We start from the raw sequence: 22,138 nt of genomic DNA on the forward strand, positions 1-22,138 counted from the left end.
GCCCGCGTCCAACATGGCGCGTTGCCAGGCAACGGCCCCGCCCTCTCGCCGCCGCCAATCAGCGCGCGCAGCTGCCCGGCCACGCCTTAAAGGGGCGGGGCGGGGCTCACGTGACCGGAAGTTTGTCTCCGGCCGGGTGTTCTGAGGCGTCTCGATGGTTTGAGCTCCCCGCGGTCGCGGCCGGAGCGTTTGGGGGGATTTTGGGGGGGTTTTGGTGTCTTTGGCGAGATCCCGGCGGGTTTTGGGGACCCTTCGTTACCCCCTTTCTGCCCCCGAAGCGGCTCCGCTACTGCCGGCGCGTCCCGCCATGGCGCAGGCCCGGGGGGTGAACAGCCTGCGCTTCAACCAGGACCAGAGTGAGTGGGGGGACCCCCAAATCCCCCCGGAACCCCCAAAACACCCCCGGGACCCCTGAAACCCCCCGGGACTCCCAAACCCCTCAGGTGTCCCCCCTCGGAGACCCCCAGAACCCCCTAATACCCCGCTGGGATCCCCCCGACCCCCGCTAGGGACCCCCAAACAGCCCCCAGGGCCCCGCGGATCGCCCCCAGACCCACCCAGCGACCCCCTGCTTCCCCCCAGGTGCAGTCCCGAGTCCCTCTGGGGACCCTCAACGTCCCCCAGGACCCCCTAAACCCCCCAGGTACCCCCCTAAGCCCCTTGGGTGTCCCCCTCACCCCCGCCCGTGGCCCCCAGGCTGTTTCTGTGTCGCGATGGACTCGGGGGTCCGGATCTTCAACGTGGAGCCGCTGATGGAAAAGGGGCACCTGGGTGAGGGTCCTGGGGACCTTGGGGGATCCCCCCTCCTCTGCGGGGGTCGTGGGGTGAGGGAGGGGGTGGGGGGCTTGGGGACCCCTTGGGGGTCTTTAGGTCCAGCGAAGGGGCTGGGGGGAGCTGGGGGGAGGAAGTTTGGGCTCTTTTGGGGTCTCGCGGGCCCGGGAGGGTGGGGGGGCGCTTTGGGGGGGTTCCTAAACCTGGGGGGTGTTTGGGGGTCTCTAGACCTGAGGGTGGGGGCAGTTTTTGGGGGGGGGGGGGTGTTTTGGTGGTTCCTAAATTGAGGCTTTTGGGGGGCGTTTGGGGAGATCTTTAAGCTGGAGGTGCAGTTCTGGGGGGGCTCGGGCTGTTCTGGGGTCCCCAGGCCTAGTGGGGGGAGGGCTAAATTTTGGGGGAAGTCCTTCAGCTTTTGGGGGGGGTTCTCCTATTTGGGGGTGTTCCTCTACTTTGGGGGTCTCTGAGCTCTGGGGGGAGGGTTCTGTCCAGCTTTGGGGGTGTCACTAAATTTGGGGTGTCCCCTCAGACATGGAGCAGATTGGCAGCGTTGGGCTGGGAGGGTCCCTGGGGTTGGGGGGGTCCCTCAGTTTTAGGGGGATCCCTCGGGTTTGGGGGAGTCTCCTGATTGCAGGGTGCCCCCAGACGCGGAGCAGGTCGGCAGCGTGGGGCTCGTGGAGATGCTGCACCGCTCCAACCTCCTGGCCATCGTGGGCGGGGGGAGTCACCCCAAGTTTCCCGATGCCTCAGGTGCGCCCCAAAACCAGGGGGGGGCCCAGGTGCCCTGACAGGTCCCCCAAAGCCTGGGGGGAGGCCAAGTTCCCTTGGCAGGGCTCCCCAAAACCCAGGGCTGCCCAGTTTCGAGGTCCTCCCCGACACCTCCTGGAGGGGTCCCCGATTTTGGGGCAGCCCCCGACAGCCCCCCCGGGGTCCCCAGTGTTGGGGCAGCCCCGGACCCCCCCGATATGGGGTCCCCCCATCACTCCCCTGGCCCCCGGTGGCTCCCCAGTGTCAGGGTCCCCCTCTGTCACCCCCCGGCCCTGGGGGGTCCCCGATACCGGGGTGTCCCCCCTGACCCCCGGCCCCCCCAGTGCTGATCTGGGACGACGCCCGGGAGGGGAAGGACAAACTGGTGCTGGAGTTCAGCTTCCCCAAACCGGTGCTGGCCGTGCGCATGCGGCACGACAGGTACTGGGAGCACTGGGAGGGACTGGGAGCACCAGGAGGGGCCGGGAAGGGGCAGCTGGAGGGCACCGAGTGGGACTGGGGTGCTGGGGCTGGAGTTCAGCTTCCCCACACCGGTGCTGGCCATGAGTGTGTGGCACAACGGGGGGACTGGGAGGGACTGGGAGGGACTGGGAGCACTGAGGGGGGACTGGGAGGGACCCAAAGCTGCGCCGGCCATGCACTTGCAGCGCGATGGGTGGGACTGGGGAGGGTAACTGGGTAAACTGGGGAGGCTGCGGTGACTGGGGCGGTACTGGCAGTGCTGGGGGTGCTGGGAGGGACTGGGGAGGACTGGGTCAATACTGGGAGGACACTGGGGGCGACTGGAAGAGACTGGGGGGGGTTAACTGGGGGCACTGGGAGGGACCCACACGGCTCCTGGCCGTGCATATGCAACATGGTGGGTGCTGGGCGCTAACTGGGTAAACTGGGAGGACTGGGGGGGTAGCTGGGGGTGCCCCAGCCGTGGGGGTCCCCTGAAGCCCCCCGTGCCCCCAGGCTGGTGGTGGCCCTGCAGAGCCGCCTGTACGTGTTCTCCTTCCCCCACCGCCCCACCAAGCTCTTCGAGTTCGACACCCGCGACAACCCCAAAGGTGGGGGCACCCTAAAAACGGCGGGGAACCCCAAAAACTGGGGGGGGGGGAAGCCTGAAGTGGGGGCACCTGAAAATTGGGGGGATCCCAAACTGGGGGGAGCCCAGACTGAGGGGAGCCTGAAACATGGGGTGGACCCCAGGAAGCTGGGGGGTGCCCTAAAATCAGCAGGAACGGGTTTGAGGGTGGGAGGGACCCGGGTATCTGGGACAGAGCCCCCTCCCTGTTTTTCCTGCTGGGGGTGGTTTGGGGGGACCCCCAAAACCCCACCAAGGGGCATCCCAAAACTCAGGGATGGCCCCAAAACCCCAGAGGGACCCCAGAACCTCGGGGGGTTTGGGTAGGGGGGACCTGGGGGGGACCCAGGTGTCCAGGACAAACAACCGCCCATTCTCTTTATTGGGGGCGTTGGGAGGGACCCCAGAATCCCAAAGGGGGAACCCCAAACCTTCCCCCAGGGACTCCTCAAAGCACAGGGAGGGACCCCAGTGAATGAGGGGGAGCCTGGAACTCGGGGGGGACCCCAAAACCCTGGAGGACCCCAATACCCGGGGGGGATCCCAACGTTCTGGGGGGGATTTAGGGGGACCCCGATGTCCTGGGGGAGCTGAGGGGGCAGGGATACCCCAATGTCCGGTTCCTCCCCCCAGGGATCGTGGATCTCTGTCCCAGTTTGGAACGGGCCTTACTGGTGTTCCCGGGGCACAAGTGCGGGAGCCTCCAGCTGGTGGTGAGGGCCCTACTGGGGATACTGGGAGGGACTGGAGGGAGGTGGGCAGGGCAGAGAGGGGGACTGGGGGTCACTGGGAGGGGGCTGGAGGGGTTTGTGGAGGACTGGGGATGCTGGGAAGGACTGGGGGAACTGGACAGGAATGGAGAGGACTGGGAGGGAATGGTGAGGGGGCTGTGGTGAAACTGGGGAGCACTGGGGGTCCCTCACCCCCCTTGGCCCCACTTCACCCCAGGACCTGGGCTGCACTGGGGATACTGGGGTGCACCTGGGGGGGCACTGAGAGCTCACTGGGGAGCGCTGGGGGGTCTCTGATCCCTTCACCCCTCCTTTGCCAGGACCTGCGCTGCACTGGGGTGATACTGGGCAGCACCGGGGGTGTACTGGGGAGCACTGGGGTGATACTGAGCAGCACTGGGGTGATACTGGGCGGCACCGGGGGTGTACCGGGCAGCACTGGGGTGATACTGGGCAGCACTGGGGGTGTACTGGGGAGCACTGGGGTGATACTGGGCAGCACTGGGGCTGTACTGGGCAGCACTGGGGTGATACTGGGCGGCTCTGGGGAAGCCCTGGGGGGTCCCTCAGCACTGTTCCCCGCAGGACCTGGGCTCGGCCAAGCCGGGCACGTCCTCGGCGCCGGTGACCATCAACGCCCACCAGAGCGAGGTCGGCTGTGCCGCCCTGAGCCCCCCGGGGACCTTGGTGGCCTCGGCCTCGCGCAGGGGGACCCTGATCCGCCTCTTCTGCACCCAGAGCCGCGCCCGGCTCCTGGAGCTGCGCCGCGGCACCGACCCCGCCACGCTCTACTGGTGCCACTGGGGGCACTGGGAGGGACTGGGGGAGCTGGGGGGCAATGGGAACCTGCGGGTGTCCCCCTGTTCAAGCTGAGCCAGGGGAACCGACTGGGCCACACTGTACTGGTGGGACTGGGAGCACTGGGAGGGACTGGAGGTGGATCTGAGGGTTTGGGGGATCCCGCCCTGCCCGAGTTTGGGGTGCTGCCCCCCACCCCGCCCTGTTTCGGGGTTCTCCCTAAGTCTGGTTGAGCTGCTCCAGCTTATGGACCCCGTCTCGCTCTGCTGGTGGCACGGGGGGGCTGTGAGTGGATCTGAGCGTTCGGGGACCCCGAGCAGGTTTTGGGGTGTCCCCCCCACCTCTGACGGGGTTCTGGGCTGTGTCCGCCCCCCCAGCCTGGCCTTCAGCCCCGACTGCTCCTTCCTGTGCGCGGCGAGCGACAAAGGCACCGGCCACGTCTTCGCCCTGCGGGACACACGGCTCAACCGGCGCTCGGCGTGAGTGGGGGGTCAAAGTGGGGCAGGGGGAACACCCCAGAACCCCCCGGGGCCCCCCTGACCCCCCCTGCCCCCAGGCTGGCACGGGTGGGGAAGGTGGGCCCCGTGCTGGGCCCCTACGTGGAGTCGCAGTGGTCGCTCGCCAGCTTCACCATCCCGGCCGAGGCCCCCGGGGTCTGCGCCTTCGGGAGGGGCGGCCGCAGCCCCAGCTCCGTCATCGGTGAGTGCCCCCAGAATACCCCCGGGGGCCCAAATACTCCCTGGGGACCCCCGGTTCCCTCTCCAGGACCCCAAAATACCCCCAGGGAACCCACAAGCCACCACAGACACACCCAAAGTGCCCCCAGCACCCCAGACCCCTAGCTGGGATCCCAAATTTCCCCTGAAAGTCCCCTGTGACCCACCAAACACCCCCCTGCCTTTCCCGGGAAGCCCCAGGCATCCATTGAAACCCGCTGGGAGCCCCCCCAGGGACCCTCTCACCCTCCCCAACCTCCACCCTGTGCCCCTGGAGCCCCCCTGGAGCCCCCTGACCCCCACGCCGCTCCCCAGCCGTGTGCGTGGACGGGACGTTCCACAAGTACGTGTTCAGCCCCGACGGGAACTGCAACCGCGAGGCCTTCGACGTCTTCCTGGACATCTGCGACGACGACGACTTCTGACCCCCCCGGGACCCCCCGGGGAACCCCCAAAACCTCCCAAAACACCCCAAGTCTCGCCCGGTCTCTTTACTGGTGTCTCGGCGTAACAAAGGGGATTTATAAAACCCTCAAAAAAGGGGAGGGGGATACAAAACTGGGGTCCCCCCGCGTGCCCCGGCGGCGCCCGGGACCCCCCCCGCGGTGATGTGGGGGGGGGGAGGTGTCCCCCCCCCTCTGCCCCCTGCCCCCGGCCCTGGGTCCGGCCCAGCCTTTGGCCCAGGGGGGGTTTGGGGGTCCCGGGGTGCTGGTGATTGGGGGGGGGGGGAAATGGCACGTGTGTAGCCCTTTAAGAGTGGGGGGAGGGGCGGGGTGGGGGAGGGGCGAGGGGCTCAGAAGGAGGGGGTGGGGGGTCAGTGCCGAATTTGAGGCGGTAGATGAAGGTCTTGGTGGGGAGCAGCACCTGGGGGGGTGGGGGGCGTTAGATGGGGAACATCCCCCTCCCCCTCCCTGTGGTTGTGTCCGAAGTCCAAAGTGGGACTGTGCCCCCCCCATACCCTGTTCCCTGATGGTTTGCCCCATCCCCCCCACTTCCCAGTGGTTCAACCTTGTCACCCCCACCCCAGCAGTTCAATGGTTCACCCCGATGTGTCCCTCCCACGTTCACAGTGGTTTACCCGGTGTCCGTCCCCCCCCCCCCCCCGTTTAACAATGGTTCATTCCCGTGCCAGCTCACCCCGAACCCGCTCGGAGCCCCCGAACCCAGGGGCTGCAGGGACCCCCAGCCCCCCCAGGACCCCCCAGGACACCCCCGGCTCACCGGGTGGGTGACGTAGCCCCCGCAGGGGTAGCACCAGGCCGCCAGGTCCCGCAGGCTCAGCACCAGGGGTGCCCCGAGGCCGCCCCGTGCTCCAGCATGTGCCGCCCCACGTAGCGCCCGCACAGCACCTGCGGCACGGGGCAGCGTCTGGGGGTGCCCGGGAGGGCAAGGGGGGGTGCAGGGGGCAGGTCTGGGGTGCAGGATGGGTGATCTGGGGTGCGAGGAGCGATTGGGGGTGAATGAGAGGTATAGGGGGTGGTTTGGGATGCACGAGGTGGTTTTTGGGTGTCCAGGGAGTGGTCTGGGGGAACTTTGGGGTGCTTTAAGTGTGAATTGGGGGGGTTGGGTGCAGGAGGCGATTTCAGGGTGGTTTTGGGGTGATCTGGGGCGGGGTTCGGGGGTGTTTTTGGGGTTTCTGGGTGCTGTGGGGTCGCTGACCTGGTGGCAGCTGAGGCACAGCCAGTTCTCACGGCGGCTCCCGCAGACCCCGCAGGGGGGGGGCAGGATGTCCCCAAGGGCCCCCCCGGCCGGGGGCGGGGCCACGGCCCCCAGGTGGGGACAGTCCAGGAGGGGCGTCACGGCGTACAGCGCCCCCTGCCGGCCCGGAGGAATGAGAGCGTGAGGGGCCGGGGGTCGCCCAAACCCACCCCCCAAACCCATCCCACAAACCCATCCCACAAACCCATCCCCCAAACCCATCCCACAAACCCATCCCACAAACCCATCCCCCGAACCCACCCCCGAACCCACCCCCCAAACCCATCCCACGAACCCACCCCCCGAACCCACCCCCCGAACCCACCCCCCAAACCCACCCCCCGAACCCACCCCCCAAACCCATCCCACAACCCACCCCCGAACCCACCCCCCAAACCCATCCCACAAACCCATCCCCCGAACCCACCCCCCAAACCCATCCCCCGAACCCACCCCCCGAACCCACCCCCCGAACCCACCCCCCAAACTCATCCCCCAAACCCATCCCACAAAACCGTCCCACAACCCCCCGCCCCAAATCCCCTGCCCAAAACTCCCCAAAAACTCCCCTCCCCAAATCCCCCCCAAACCTCAATCCCCAACCAGCCCTTCCCTAAAAACACCCCCTCAACCCCCCCTCCCCATCCCCCTCCCCATCCCCCACCTCCTCCAGCTCTTCCTCCTCCTCCCAGCAGGGGGCGGCAGCGGCCGCTCCCGTGGGGGCGGGGCCTGGCAGAGGCTCCTCCCCCGGGGCCGCCTTGGCCCCGCCCCCCGGGGCGTCCCCGAGCTGCAGCGCCCCCATGCGGCGAATGGCGGCGTCCAACGGGGGAGACCCCGTGACGTCATCTGCGGCGGGTGTGACGTCATCGCTGCCTTCCCTCCTGGGGGCTGCCGGGGGGGGCTCAACTGGGAGAGGGAGGGATTGGTTGGGGGGAGTTTGGGGGCTCCCTGAGGGTCCCCCAGGGGGGATGGGGCTGGGGGGCCCCTGGGGGTCCCTGGGTCCCGTTTTGGTGTCCGAGGGTCCCTGCAGGGGTGGGTCCGGTTTGGGGTTCTGGGGAGGGGCTCGTGTCAGAGTTTGGGGGTCCCAGGGGGTGTTCAGGGGTTCTGGGCTGAGGACTGGGGGTGTGGGGGGGGTCCTGGTGATCCCCGTGGGTCTGGGACGGGGTTTGGGGATCCCGGGAGGGTGTTGGGGGTCCCAGGGGGGCCTCACTGTGCAGAAACTCCAGGACCCCCGGTGTGGGTTTGGGGGTCGCAGCGCAGTGGGGCCGGGGACGCTCTGGGAGGGGTCTCACCCCGGGGCAGCCGCAGGCAGCTCCAGCAGCCCCGCTGGGCTCGCAGGGTGCGGCTCAGGGCCCTCAGCGCCGCGGGCTGGGGGGTGCCGGGGGGGGGCAGCGAGGGGGGGTCCCCGAGCAGGACCCCCAGGCACTGCCCCACCCCCTCCGCCGTCACCCCCAGGTTGTACCCGCCCTGCGAGACCCCCAGCGTCAGAGACCCCCGGCCCCCCACGGGGACCCCTCCAGAAAGGGACCCACCCCCCCGGGGACCCCCATCTCTCCGAGGGACCCCCGGACCCCCCCACCCCCAAACCCCGAACAGGCCCCCCCCACTCCCTCCCAGCTCCCCCACCCCTCACTGAGACCCCCAGGCCTCCCCAGACCCCCCAACCCCTAAATTGGCCCCCCCAGGATCCTCCCATCTCCCCAGAGACCCCCCCAGGGCCTCTCCAACCCCTCACTGGGACCCCCAGACCCCCCCCCGGATCCCCAAAGAGCCCCCAAACCCCCCCAAACGCCCCCCCGGCCCTCACCTCGAGCACGAGCACGAGCCGCCCCCCCGCCAGCCCCCCCAGCAGATGGGTCATGAGGCCGAAGGTCTGGGGGGACACCAGGCACCCCCCCAGGGGGTCCCCCCGGCCCGCGTCGAACCCGGCCGACACCAGCACCAGCTCCGGCCCGAACTGGGGGGGCCGTGAGGTCAGGGGGGGGTAAAGGGGGCAGGAATGGCCCCCCCACCCCCCAAAATCCAATGGCTCCAAATGGGGGACACAGACCCCCCCCAAAAGGAGCCAGAGCCCCCCGAAGTGTCACAACTCCTCTCGTGGGACCCAGCCCCCAAAATGAACCCAAGACCCCCCCAAAAAGCATCCCCTGAAAGGCCCAGCCCCCCCCCCCCCAAAACAGATCCACACTCCCCCAAACAAACCCAGACCCCCCCAAAGCATCACAGCCCCCCCAAGGAACCCCCCAAAACAGGGACCCAACCCCCCTGAAACGGACCCAGATCCCCGCAAAACAAACCCAACCCCCCTCCCCAAAGGGACCCAGCCCCCCAAAGGTTCCCACCCCTCCCACAGAGAGACCCAGCCCCCAAAACGGCCCCAGCCCCCCCCGGAGCCCCCCAGGACCCCCCCTCACCTGGCAGGCCACGGGCAGCACCAGCCGGGTCAGGGCCGCCAGGTACTCGGGGTCCCCCACGCGGGCCCCCCCCACCCCACGTTCAGGGTGAAGCCGGTGCCGGGACCCCTCCCCCGGCGCCGTGGGGACCCCCCGGCCCCCCCGGGAAGAAGGAGCCGTCGTGGCGGTGCAGGGACACGTACAGGACACTGGGGGGGGGCCGGGGGGGTCAGGGACCCCAAAATCCCCTCAGGAGCCCAAACCCACCCCAGAGCAGCCGTGGGACAACCCCCAGGCATCCCAACCCCACCCCGGACCCCAAAATCCCCCGGGATGCTAAAACAACCCAAAGCACCCCAACCTCCCCCCCAGCACCCCAAAATCCCCCTCCTCAGCCCTACAGGGACCCCAAAGCCCCCAGCACCCCCTGGAGCCCTTCCCCAGCACCCCAAGCGCACCCCACACCCCCAGAGCCCCCTCCCCAGGACCCCCACCATCCCCAAAATCCCCCCCAGCACCCCTGGGACCCCCCTGAGACCCCCAGACCCCTCAAACCCGCCCAGCACCCCAAACGCCCCCAGGCCCCCCCACCTGGGGTCCTCCTCGAAGATCTCCTGGGTGCCGTTGCCGTGGTGAACGTCCCAGTCCAGGATCAGCACCCTGAGGGGCACAGGGGGTGTTGGGGGGGGGGGTGGGCGCCCCGGGGGGACCCCACAGCCCCGGCCCCTGTACCTGAGGGGGGTCCCGGCCAGGCGCTGGGCGTGGCGCGCGGCCACCCCCACGTTGTTGAAGAGGCAGAAGCCCCCGGCAGAGCCCGGGCGGGCGTGGTGGCCGGGGGGACGCAGCACGGCCAGGGCCGAGCGCACCTGGGGGGGCACGGTGGGGTCAGGGGGCACCGGGACCCCCGAACCCCAGAGAGACCCCTAAAACCCCAGAGAGACCTCAGAGACACCCCCAAACCCCGCTGGGACCTCCCAAACACCACAGAGACCCCCCCCAAACCCTGCCAGGACCCCCCAAAACCCCAGTACCCCATGGAGACGCCCAGATTCCACTGGGATTCCCTAAATCCAGAGACGCTCTCCCCCACAAGCCTCACGAGACCCCAAAACCAAAGAGATCCCCAAACCCCACGGAGACACCCCCTAACTCCTCTGGGACTCCCAAACTCTGTAGAGACCCCTTCAACCCCACAGAAAGCCCCCAACCCCTAAAAGCTGCTCCAACCCCACAGAGCCCCCAAACTCCAGCGGGACCAGGGGAGCCCAGAGCCCAGCACAGCTCACACCCCCGCGCCCCCGGTGCTCCCCGGTGCCCCCGGTGCCCACCTGCCCGCCCAGCACGGCCCCCGCGGCGGCGCAGGCCCCCCCCGCGGCCAGGCGGGCGCAGCTGTACGAGCGGGGGCACAGGTAGAGGCTGTTGTAGCGCTGCGACAGCGCCCGCAGCTCCCGCGGGGACAGCGCCGGCGTCCGGGACAGCGTCCGCACGTGGGCCCGGCTGGGGGGCACGCGTCAGGGACCGACCCCCGGAGCATCCACCCACCCCGAGCTCCTTCGGCAGGGACCCCCGGAGCACCCCAAACACCCCGAGCTCCCCGGTCAGGGACCCCCGGAGCACCCACCCACCCCGAGCTCCTTCGGCAGGGGCCCCCAGAGCACCCCAAACACCCCGAGCTCCCTGGTCAGGGAACCCCAAATCCCTCCCCTCAGGGAGCCGCCTGAGCTCCCCTGCAGCTCCTGGGCCCAAATCCCCCTCTCAGGGACACCCCAAACCCCGCCCACCGGGGACCCCGCAGACAAGAACCCCCCAAACTTCCCCATCAGGGACCCCTCCCCAGAACTCCCCCGAGCCCCCACCCCCAGGCCCTCCCTGTTCCCCACCCCCATGGCAACCCCCAAAAACCCCCCCCAGGACACCCCCATGCAGCCCCACCCCATGGGACCCTCCCGACCCCAGGACCCCTCCTCATCCCCCCCACCCCACAGAACCCCCATCACCGGGACCCCCTCAGAACCCCCCCGGACCCCCACCCCACAGGACCCCTCCCCACCCCCCATTTGCCCCCCCCCTCACGTGTGGCAGGCACGGAGCTCTCGGGGGGTCGCGGGCCGGGGGGGCACCCGGAGGCAGCGCTGGGCCAGCCCCAGCTCCTGCAGCCGCTGCAGCACCCGCGACAGGCGCTGCGGGGACTCGGGGTGCTGGCTGCGAGACACCCCAAATCACCCCAAATCACACCAAATCCACCCCAAATCACCCCAAAATCACCCCAAATCCACCCCAAATCACACCAAACCACCCCAAATCACACCAAGTCATCCCAAAACCACCCCAAATCCACCCTGGGTCACACCAAAATCACCCCAAATCACACCAAATCCACCCCAAATCACACCAAGTCATCCCAAAACCACCCCAAATCCACCCTGGGACAGGCGCTGCAGGGACGTGGGGTGCTGGTTGCAAGACACCCCAAACCACCCCAAACCACCCAAATCACCCCAAAACCACCCCAAATCACCCCAAAATCATCCCAAAACCACCCCAAATCCCCCCCAGGACAGGCGCTGTGGGGACACGGGGTGCTGGCTACGAGACACCCCAAACCACCCCAAATCACCCCAAATCCACCCCAAATCACCCCAAAATCACCCCAGAACTGACCAGGCCAGGCCCCGGGTGCCCCCCTCACCTGTCCCAGGTGTTCCTGTGCTCCTCCATGCGGGGGTCATAGACCAGCCCCACCCGGGGTCGCGTCGGTGCCTCCGGGGGGGGCTCTGGGGGGGTCTCTGGGGGGTTCCCATCCCCCTCCAGCTCCTCGTTCTCCTCCTCCTCATTCTCTTCCTCCCCTGCTTCCACCTCTACTTCTTCCTCCTCCTCTTCTTCCTCCTCCTCCTCGTTCTCTTCCTCCTCTTCTTCCTCCTCCTCGATCTCTGTGCAGGGGGGGCACCTCAGGGGGGGCACCCAAAATATGCTCCCACCCAACTTTGGGGCTCCCCAAGGAGATTTTGGGGGTCCCTGAGGGGGTTTCAGGGGGATTGGGGGGTCCCCAAGGGAATTTGGGGGTCTCTGAGGGACTTCTGGGGGTGTCTGGTGGGGGTTGGGGTGTCTGGGGGGTCCCTGAGAGGGGCCAGGATGGCGGCGAGCCAAGATGGCGGCATAGCAACCAAGATGGCGCCTTAGCAACCGGGCCCAGTGCGTCCCCCAAAGCCTCTGCTCAGTTTTTGGGGGGTTCAAAGGGCCCCCTATCGCGATTTCAGGGTGTCCCCCCGGATTTCAGGGTCCCCCTCACCGATGCTCTGCAGACAGCCCCAGTACTGCTGGTGGATGCTCAGGGTGCGGGCAATGCTGGCCAGGCCACTGGGGGAAAACTGAGGTGTTGGGAGACTGGGGGCACCCCGAAATGGCTCCCAGCACCTCCATGACTCCCCCCAAGCTCTCAGCCCCCTTGAATCTCCCCAAAATCCCCGCCAAGGGCCCCCAGATGCTCCCCAAAATCCCCTCCAGCTCCCAAAACACCCCCACCATCCCCAACAGCTCCCCAAGGCTGAGCCCCTCCAACCCCACCCGCCCTCCCCAAACACCACCCCAGCCCCCCAAACCCACCCAGGGCTCCCCCAGCACCTCGAAACACCCCAAAATCCCCCTCAATCTCCTCCAGCCCCCTCATCCTCCCCTTTAAACCCCCCAAGCCCCCTCACCTGGGGGTGGGGCTGATGGGCCCGAGGGGGTCCCAGGGTCCCCCAGCAGTGTCCGCAGGACGGCCCCCACCCCCCCCGGGGATGCCCCCAAGTCCGGCCCCCCTGTGGAGAGGGGGGTCAGGGGGAGCCTCACGGAGCCCTACGGACCCCCAGGACGGTCCATACGGCCCCTGCGGCCCCCCAAACATGGCCCCCCCAAAACAGCCCCTACAGCCCCCCCTAAACGACCCCTGGAACCCCCTGCAGCCCCCCCAAACCCCCACAGCCCAAACAGCCCCGAAACAGCCGCTGCAGAGCACCCCAGTGACCCCCATAGCCCCAAACCCCCCTACAACCCCCAACGGCCCCACAGCCCCTGGCACCCCCATAGCCCCCCGGCCTCCACAGCCCCACAGAACCACCCGGAACTCCCCTCGACGGCCACCCCCAGGTGCCCCCGTAACCCCCCCACAGCCCCACAGGCCCCAGCCCCATAACCCCCCCACAGCCCCACAGCCCCACAGCCCCAAGCCCCCATAACCCCCCCCCAGAGCCCCACAGGCCCCAGCCCCATAACCCCCCCACAGCCCCACAGCCCCCAGCCCCATAACTCCCCCACAGAGCCCCACAGCCCCCCCAGACCCCAGCCCCATAACCCCCCACAGAGCCCCCCAGAGCCCCACAGCCCCACAGCCCCCAGCCCCATAACCCCCCCCCAGAGCCCCCAGCCCCCAGCCCCCTCACCTGCAGCAGCAGCAGCAGCCGCCCCCTGCCCAGGGCCATGAGCAGGTGGGTCAGGAGAGCAAACCCGGCAGGGGAGACCCCCAGAGACCCCTACAGAGGGGGGGGGGCTTAGGAACCCCCCAGAAACCCCTGTAGAGCCCCAGAGATCCCCAATAGTGCCCTACAGACACTCACAGCCCCCTAAAGAGCCGCCCCCCCCCCCCCCAGGGACCTCTCAGAGACCCCCCAGACCTCCCCTAGGGCCCTACAGACACCGGGGGGGGCTCTGAGACCCCCAGAGAACCCCAGAAACCCCCACAAAGCCCCAGAGACCCCTCTGGAGCCCCACAGATCTCAGGGGCACCAGGGGGCTTCGAGATGCCCAAAAATCCCTCAAAGACCCCCCCCAGACCTCCCAGAGTACCCTACAGATGCTGGGGGGCTCAGAGCCCCCCAGAGCTCCCCCCAGCCCACCCACACCCCCAGAGCCCCCCAGCACCCCCCAGCACCCCCCAGAGCCCCCCACAACCCCCCAGAGCCCCCCAGAGCCCCCGTACCCCCAAATCCTCAAGTGAAGCCTTGACCAGGACGAGCTGGGGCTGGAACTGAGGGGCCACAGTGGGGTCACAGTGGGATCCCCCAAACACCCGCAGGGACCCCAAACCCCCAGCCAGGGACCCCAAACCTCACCCAAGTACCTCCAAACCCCCACCCAGGCACCCCAAACCCCCAGCCAGGAACCCCAAACCCCATCCAAGTACCCCCAAACCCCCACCCAAGGACCCCAAACCCCACAGGGACCCCCAAAATTCCACAGGAATCCCTAAAACATGCTTGGGACCCCAAAATCCCAGAGGAATCCTGAAACACCTCCAGGGACCCCAAATCCCCACCCAGGGACCCCCAAATCCCTTTGGGACCCCCAACTGCCCACCTCAAACCCCCCTGGACCCCCCCAGCCCCTCTCCAGAGAGCCCTGAAGCTTTCCCTGGGAGCCCCCCGCGAACCCCAACGCCCCCCAAGGACCCCCAACTCCCCCCATCCCCTGCGGGACCGTCCCGGGCCCCCCAAAGCCCCCCAAAGCCCCCCAGAGCCCCCCGGACCCCACCTGGAAGGCGATGGGCAGCAGGACGTGGAAGGCGGCGGCCGCGTAATCGCCATCGGTGACACCAGGCTGGGGGCAACCCACAGATCCTGGGGACCCCATGGACCCCCAGGGACCCCTACAGAGCCCTACAGCCCCCCTACGGACCCTGCAGAGCTCAGGGACCCTACAGAGCCCTACAGCCCCCTACGGACCCTGCAGAGCTCAGGGACCCTACAGAGCCCTACAGAGCCCCTACGGACCCTGCAGAGCTCAGGGACCCTACAGAGCCCTACAGAGCCCCTACGGACCCTGCAGAGCTCGGGGACCCTACAGAGCCCTACAGAGCCCCTACGGACCCTGCAGAGCTCGGGACCCTACAGAGCCCTACAGAGCCCCTACGGACCCTGCAGAGCTCGGGGACCCTACAGAGCCCTACAGAGCCCCTACGGACCCTGCAGAGCTCGGGGACCCTACAGGCCCCCCCGGCTGCTACAGACACCCCACAGCCCCCCTGCTCCCGGCAGACCCCACACCCCTCCTGCAGATCCCCTAGAGAGCCCCTATGGCCCCCCAGCCCCTACTGGAGCCTTCTATGTGCCCCCATAGCCCCCAGACCCCCCCTGTAGGTACAAAAATGCTGTTAGTGAGGATCTTCTTGTTATTTTTCTAAGTCCGTGAGAGACTTTTCTCTCTCACAGAAAAGGTAGCAGGGAATGTAAACAACCAAGCCACCTGCAACCTTGGAAAGTTTTGTTTATGGTATAGTAGAAAATATTTTAATAATGGATGTTTTAGGATTTTGGCCAATCACCCCCAAGGGGTGGCTGGTCCTTTGTCCTATTAGACTATGAAGAAAAAAGTCTATAAAAGAGTTTGTAAAATAATTAAATAAATCAATCTTGCTGCACAATTCCTGCCTGCTGGATCTTCTCCTCCTGCTCCTCCCTATAGCTGCGGGACACGGTGATATACCGTAGGAACCAGGCCTGCGGTAATACCCCCCATAGCCCCCGACCCCTTTACCCAGCCCCTATAGCCACCCCCTGTACCCATCCCCCACAGCCCCCATCCCCCACAGCCCCCATCCCCCCCCCGTACCTGCTCCCAGCACAGCTCCACGCTGAACCCCTCCCCACTTCCTGTATCCCCTATATCCATCTCCTATACCCACCGCCTATATCCACTCTCTATGTCCATGCTCCATATCCATTCTCTATATTCATGTCCTATATCCATCCTTTACGTCCGTCTTCTATATCCAATCCCTACACCCATCCCCTATACCCATCCCCTATAACCCCGTACCTGTTCCCACTGCAGCTCCACGCTGAACCCCTCCCGACTTCCTGTATCCCCTACATCCCCTATATCCCCCCTCCCCTATATCCCCCATATCCCCCATCCCCTATATCCCACCTCCACTATATCCCCATCCCCTATATCCCCCATATCCCCCATCCCCTATATCCCCCCATATCCTCTATATCCCCTATATCCACCATATCCCCCATCCCCTATATCCCCCCTCCCCTATATCCCCCCTCCCCTATATCCCCTATATCCTCTATATCCCCTATATCCGCCATATCCCCCATCCCCTATATCCCCCATCCCCTATATCCCTCCTCCCCTATAACCCCCATCCCCTATATCCCCCTCCCCTATATCCCCTATATCCTCTATATCCCCAATCCCCATCCCCCTATATCCCCTATATCCCCCATCCCCTATATCCCCCCTCCCCTATATCCCCTATATCCCCCATCCCCTATATCCCCTATATCCCCCATCCCCTATATCCCCTATATCCCCCATCCCCTATATCCCCTATATCCCCCATCCCCCTATATCCCCTATATCCCCCATCCCCTATATCCCCCCTCCCCTATATCCCCTATATCCCCATCCCCTATATCCCTATATCCCCCATCCCCTATATCCCCCCTCCCCTATATCCCCTATATCCTCTATATCCCCCAATCCCCCATCCCCCTATATCCCCTATATCCCCCATCCCCTATATCCCCCCTCCCCTATATCCCCTATATCCCCCCTCCCCTATATCCCTATATCCCCCCTCCCCTATATCCCCCTCCCCTATATCCCCCATATCCCCCCTCCCCTATATCCCCTATATCCCCCATCCCCTATATCCCCTATATCCCCCCTCCCCTATATCCCCCTCCCCTATATCCCCTATATCCCCCCTCCCCTACAGCCCCGTACCTGCTCCCACTGCAGCTCCACGCTGAACCCCTCCCCGGGGCCGTGGCCGGGGCTGGGGGGGGGGTCCCGGCCCCGCTGCGCCCCAAAATACAGGACACTGGGGGGAGGGGATGTGGGGGCTGGGGGGGCACACCCCACACCCCCCACCACGGCCCCCAGTACGGCCCAGAGCCCGCCCAGTATGGACCAGTAACCCCAGTATGGCACAGGGCCCACCGGTGCCCCACAGGCTGGCCCAGTGCCCCCCCCAGTGTGGCCCAAGGCCTCCCCAGTGCCTCCCAGTATGGCCCAGGGCCCCCCAGTACAGCCCAGCACCCCCAGTATGGCCCCCCAGTCCAGCCCAGCACCCCCGGTAAAGCACCAGTCCAGACCAGAGCCTCCCAATCTGACCCAGTTCATCCCAGTGCTCCCCAGTCCAGCCCAGTGGCCCCCAGTGTCCCCAGTATGGCCCCCAGTGTCCCCAGTATGGCCCCCAGTCTATTCCAGTGCCCCCCAGAACCCCTCAATGCCCCCAGTATGGCTCCCAGTGTCCCCAGTATGGTCCCCAGTGCCCCCAGTATGGCCCCCAGTGCTCCCAGTGCCCACCTGGGGTCATCCTCGAACAGCCGAGGGAGGCTCCGGCCGGGCCGGGGGCTCCAATCCACGATCAGGACACTGGGGGGGGTCGGGGGGTGGGACCCCAAATCCCCCCCCAAAACACCCCAAAAGGGACCCCGGGCACTGGGACCCCCCCCAAACACCCCCAAACCCCCAAAGGGCCCCCGGGGGCTTCGGCCCACCCACCCCAAAAGGAGACCCCAGGGGCTGGGCCGCCCCCACAGAGGAACCCGGAGACCTGAGACCCCCCCAACACCCCCCACCCCAAAAAGGACCCGGAGACCTGAGACCCCCCCACCCCCAAAACGGACCCGTGGGGGCCCCCCCAAAAGGGACCCTGGGAACTGCAGACCCCCAAAGCCCCCCAGAAATTCCTCCCAGCCCCTCCAAACCAGCCCCGCCCCCCCCGTTGGCTGCCCCCCTCACCGCTGCACCCCGAGCTGCTTCTGGGCCACCCGGGCGGCCACGGCCGCGGGTTCGGGGGGGTCCTGGGGGTCCTGGGGGCTGGGGGGGGGCAGAGAAATGCAAGAGAGCCCTACAGATCCCTATAGACATCTACAGACCCCCCCAAGCCCCTGCAGAGCCCTACAGACCCCACAGGCGCTCACGGAAACACAGAACCCCATAAAGCCCCATAGAGTCCCAAAGGACCCCACAGAGCCCCACAAAACCCCTAAAACCCCTAAAACCCCCACAGACCCCACAGGCACCCCCCCAACCCCCACAGACCCCACAGGGACCCCCCAGCCCCCACAGACCCCATAGGCACCCCCCAAACCCCCACAGACCCCATAGGCACCCCACAGCCCCCACAGACCCCACAGGGACCCCACAGACCCTATAGGCACCCCCCCAAACCCCACAGGCACCCCCCAACCCCTACAGACCCCACAGGCACCCCCCCCAGCCCCCAAACCCGCCCAGACCCCCCTTTTGGATCCCTCCAAACACCCCCCAAACCCCAGAGCCCCCCTGGACCCCCCTGAGCCCCCCCAGACCCTTTTACCTCCCTGATCCCCCCATAACCCTTCCTTGCCCCCCCTTCTGGTCCCCCCGTACCCCATTTCTGCCCCCCCCGTACCTGATCAGGGCCACCCCATTGCGCAGGGCCCCCCCCAGGAGCTGCTCCAGCAGCGCCAGCGCGGCCCCCACGGCCCAGCGGGGCCCCGACCCCCCCTGTGGGCACCCCAAAATCAGGGAGGGCCCCAGAACCCCCGGGGGGACCCCCAAAATGGGGGAGGGGGCCAAAAATCCCCCGGGGCGAGGGGGAAACCCCCATAAAGGGGACCCGAAACGCCCAGGGAAAACCCCAAAACCCTCATGGGAGAATCCAAGGGGTTGGGGGGAGCTCTGAACACCGGATAGACCCCAAAACCCCCACGGGAGGAATCTGGAACCAGGGGGGACCCCAAAACCCCTGGGGGACCCCAAAACCGCTATGGAAAGGACTCAGTGCCAGGGGGACCCCAAAACCCCATGGAGCAACCCCCAGAACCCCTCGGGGAAACCCTAAAACTCCCATGGACCCCGGTACCCAGGGGGACCCCAAAACCCCCAGGGGAACCCCAACCCCCCCCACAGGGGACCCCAAACCCCTCATAGAGAGCCCAAACCCCTCACTGGGAGCCCCGGGTGTCCGGGAAGGGACCCCAAACCCTCCCCCCCGGGGTCACAAGGGTTTGGGGACCCCCCGACACCCCCTGGGGACACCTCCCCCCCCCAAGGATCCCCCCAGACCCCCGCGGGACCCCAAGAGCGGGGGGTGCTCACCGGGACGGGGCCGTCGGGGGGCTCCAGCTGCGCCACGAACGAGGGGCTGGGGAACCCCAAAACCGCCCTCAGGGGCCGGCCTGGGGAGCCCAGAGCCCCCCAAAACCCTGGGGGACCCCCAGGGCTCCCATTCCCCCCCCAAACCCCACAGAGACTCCCCAAAATCCACAGGGATTCCCCCCAAACCTCTGAGAGACTCCCCCTCCCCCCCCCCCGTGTCTCCTCTAAATCCACCCCAGAGCCCCCTCAGGGCCCCCCCAAATCACTCCAAGCCCCCCCAGATCCCCCCACCTGTGCACCAGCAGCAGCTCCTCGTCGGTGGCCGGGCGGCACTGGGGGGAAGGGGGGCGTCAGGGGGGTCCCCGAAATCCGGGGGGGGTCCCCAAAATGGGGGAGGGACCCCAAAATGGGGGGGGGGGGGGGTCTCACCTGCACACGGACACAGCGCTGGACCAGCCCCTCCAGCGCTGCCCAGAGCGGGGCCGGACCCCCGGGGGGGCTGCGAGGGGGACCCCGAGAGTCAGGGGGGACCCCAAAAACCCCGGGGGGAACCCAAAAACCCCGGGGGACCCTGAGAGTCAGGGGGGACCCCAAAAACCCCGGGGAGGGACCCCAAAACTCCGGGGGGACCCCGAGAGTCAGGGGGGACTCCCAAGTTTGGGGGTTCCCAGCTGCCCAGGACAGATCCCCCCTCCTGCTCCCTCCCCTGCGCGGACCCCAAAATCCAGGAGAAAACCCCAGAAACCCCACGGGGACCCTGACATTTGGGGTGAGGGGGAATGTGGGGGGTGGGAGGGACTCGAGGTGTCCAAGACCCCCCACTCCAATATTGAGGGGGGACCCCAAAATGGGGGAGGGGTCGTTTGGGGGTAGGAGAAAGGGGGGCTTGGGGGGAGGGGAACTGGGGCAGGGAGAATTTTGGGGGGGGATTTCAGGAAGGAGGAGTTCAGGGGGGTTTGGGGAGGGGGCATTTGGTGCACGGGAATTTGGGGGCTCAGGGGGGTCCGTACCGGCCGTCCCCGCCATCGCCTCCGTTCCCTCCATCGCTGACCAGTCCGGTCCCGGTGGGAGCTGCAGCCTCCGCCCCCAAATCCTGCCCGGGGGGGCACGGGGGGGTCTGGGGGGTCCTGGGACACCCCGAGCCCCCCAGGGCCGGCCCGGCCTCCAGGAGCGCCCCCCACCCCAAAGGGACCGGGACACCCCCAAAGGGACCCAAGTGTGGGGTGACCCCAGAGCCCCCCCCAGGGCACCGGGGTCCCGCACCCCCCGCCCCCCAAAGGGGCCCCGAGCTGGAGCCGCCCCCAGCCCCTCTGCCCACCCCGGGAAGGACCCCGGCGCTGGGCTGAGCCCCCACCGGCCCCGGGTACGGGAGTGCCCCACAGGGCCCCCAGGAACCCCCAAACCCCCCATTTTTGGGGTCCCCCCCCTCCCCCGTTACCAGCTGCTGCATCCCTCCCCCACACCCCCCACGTCCCAAACCCTCCAGGAACCCCCAGCCCCCCATTTTTGGGGTCCCCCCCGTTACCAGCTGCTGCATCCCTCCCCCACCCCCCCCATGTCCAAACCCCCCCAAGAACCCCCCAGCCCCCCCATTTTTGGGGTCCCCCCCGTTACCAGCTGCTGCATCCCTCCCCCACCCCCCCCCATGTCCCAAACCCCCCCAAGAACCCCCCAGCCCCCCATTTTTGGGTCCCCCCCGTTACCAGCTGCTGCAGCTCCGCCTCCAGCCCCGCCCTCCGGCCCCGCGCGCGCCCGCGCCGCCGCGCCTGGCACAGCGCCCCCTGCTGGGGGAGCCGCCGCCCCGCGCGGCCCTGGGCGGGGCCGGGGTAAGCCACGCCCACCCGGCAAGGCCGCGCCCACCCGGTAAACGCCACGCCCCACCCGGTAAAGCCACGCCCACCGCGAGCCACGCCCCACCGACCACACCCTTTCAAACTCCGCCCACGGTGAAAGCACACCCGGGAGCCCCGCCCACACCGAACCCCGCCCGCACCGAACCCCGCCCACACCGAACCCCGCCCACCCACGGCCGGGAACACGCGAGACACACCCCGCCCCGGCCCCGCCCCCACGGGAACCCTCTGTTAGAAGGGGCGGAGCCCGGGTGGCCACGCCCCCCTTGGGCCCCGCCCACTCAACGGAGACCACGCCCACCACCGCGACCTGCGCTGACCCCGGGGCTTGGGCGGGGCCGGGCGAGCCCCGCCCCCTCCGGAGCCCCGCCCCCTCCGGAGCCCCGGCCCCCCTTGAAGCACCGGGACCCCTCCCCATTTCAGGGGCGGCGCCGCACAAACCGGGCGGGGCCTCCAGCCACGCCCCCGCCCCGCGGCCACGCCCATCCGGCCCCGCCCCTGCCCCGCCCTCCTGCTGGCCCGCCCCTCTCACCATGGCAGCCGGGGGGCTCTAGCGGCGCGCGGGGGGGGGGCATCGCGGGGGCCTGGGGGGACACGGGTTAGGGGGACACGGGGCGGACACGGGGGCGGCAGCGGGGCCGGGGGCGAGCGGGGCCGGGGGGGGCGGGTGGGAAACAAACGGGGCTGGTGGGGGGATAAGAATGGGAGCCGGGAGCTCCATGGGCCCGGGGGGCTCCATGGCCGAGGAGGGCACGGGGGGCTCCTGAGGGGTTCCGGGGGTCCTGGGGGGTCCCGGGAGGTGTCTGGGAGGTCCCAAAAGGGCTCGGGGGGGTCCCGGGCGGGGCCCGGAGCGGCCTCGCTCACCTGCAGCCCCGCGCGACGCTGGCGCCGGGCGCGCGGTGATGACGTCAAGGGCGGGCGGGCGGGCCTGGAGCGAGGCTGGGGGCGCGGCTTGGCCGTGTCTGGGGCGTGGCCTCACGCGCCGCGGGGCGGGGCTTAACGGGGCGGGGCTTAACGGGGCGGGGTCTAAACGAGGGGCGGGGCCGCGCAGCCCCTGAGCGGTCCCTTCTGTACGGGCCGCCATGTTGGCTTGCGCTCCCGGGGCCGCCATGTTGGCTGCGCTCCCGGGGCCGCCATGTTGGCTGCGCTCACGGGGCCGCCATGTTGGCTGCGCTCCCGGGGGCCGCCATGTTGGCACCAACTATATGTTGTCCATGGTGGGGGGGCACCTTTTAATCAGGACTTTCGTGGTTCCACCCAAAAC

The 22,138-nt window shown here is 68.1% G+C and overlaps 2 protein-coding genes across 3 annotated transcripts; one reads left to right on the forward strand and one right to left on the reverse strand.

Annotated features, from left to right (window-relative positions):
- The first annotated feature begins 217 nt into the window (after window positions 1-217).
- WDR45 (WD repeat domain 45) lies at window positions 218-5,330 on the forward strand. Of its 2 annotated transcripts, XM_039572576.1 has the most exons (10): window positions 218-356; window positions 697-771; window positions 1,414-1,518; window positions 1,860-1,956; window positions 2,494-2,588; window positions 3,239-3,318; window positions 3,922-4,130; window positions 4,512-4,613; window positions 4,691-4,833; window positions 5,166-5,330. In XM_039572576.1, exons 1-10 carry the CDS (start codon window positions 308-310, stop codon window positions 5,273-5,275), a joined length of 1,065 nt encoding a protein of 354 aa, XP_039428510.1. In that variant the 5' UTR covers window positions 218-307; the 3' UTR covers window positions 5,276-5,330. The 2 variants fall into 2 exon arrangements, with proteins under 2 accessions (XP_039428510.1, XP_039428511.1); XM_039572577.1 differs by lacking the exon at window positions 218-356 and having other exon boundaries at window positions 1,389-1,518.
- Window positions 5,327-22,011, reverse strand: HDAC6 (histone deacetylase 6). Its single transcript, XM_039572565.1, is given in 30 exon segments — window positions 5,327-5,714; window positions 6,072-6,199; window positions 6,510-6,665; window positions 7,213-7,454; window positions 7,841-8,015; window positions 8,356-8,505; window positions 8,963-9,024; window positions 9,027-9,104; window positions 9,107-9,150; window positions 9,533-9,601; window positions 9,674-9,807; window positions 10,270-10,438; window positions 11,015-11,143; window positions 11,631-11,871; window positions 12,231-12,298; window positions 12,640-12,809; window positions 13,363-13,452; window positions 13,611-13,676; window positions 13,899-13,946; window positions 14,450-14,515; window positions 16,655-16,751; window positions 17,240-17,308; window positions 17,678-17,755; window positions 18,333-18,427; window positions 19,022-19,067; window positions 19,313-19,353; window positions 19,451-19,520; window positions 20,032-20,114; window positions 20,725-20,832; window positions 21,949-22,011. Coding segments are annotated over 29 exon segments (2,979 nt in total). The 3' UTR covers window positions 5,327-5,714; window positions 6,072-6,127.
- Between the last annotated feature and the right edge of the window lie 127 nt (window positions 22,012-22,138).

The sequence above is a fragment of the Corvus cornix genome, unplaced genomic scaffold (genome assembly GCF_000738735.6).
Source record: "Corvus cornix cornix isolate S_Up_H32 unplaced genomic scaffold, ASM73873v5 scaffold4, whole genome shotgun sequence".
Classification (NCBI taxonomy): domain Eukaryota; kingdom Metazoa; phylum Chordata; class Aves; order Passeriformes; family Corvidae; genus Corvus; species Corvus cornix.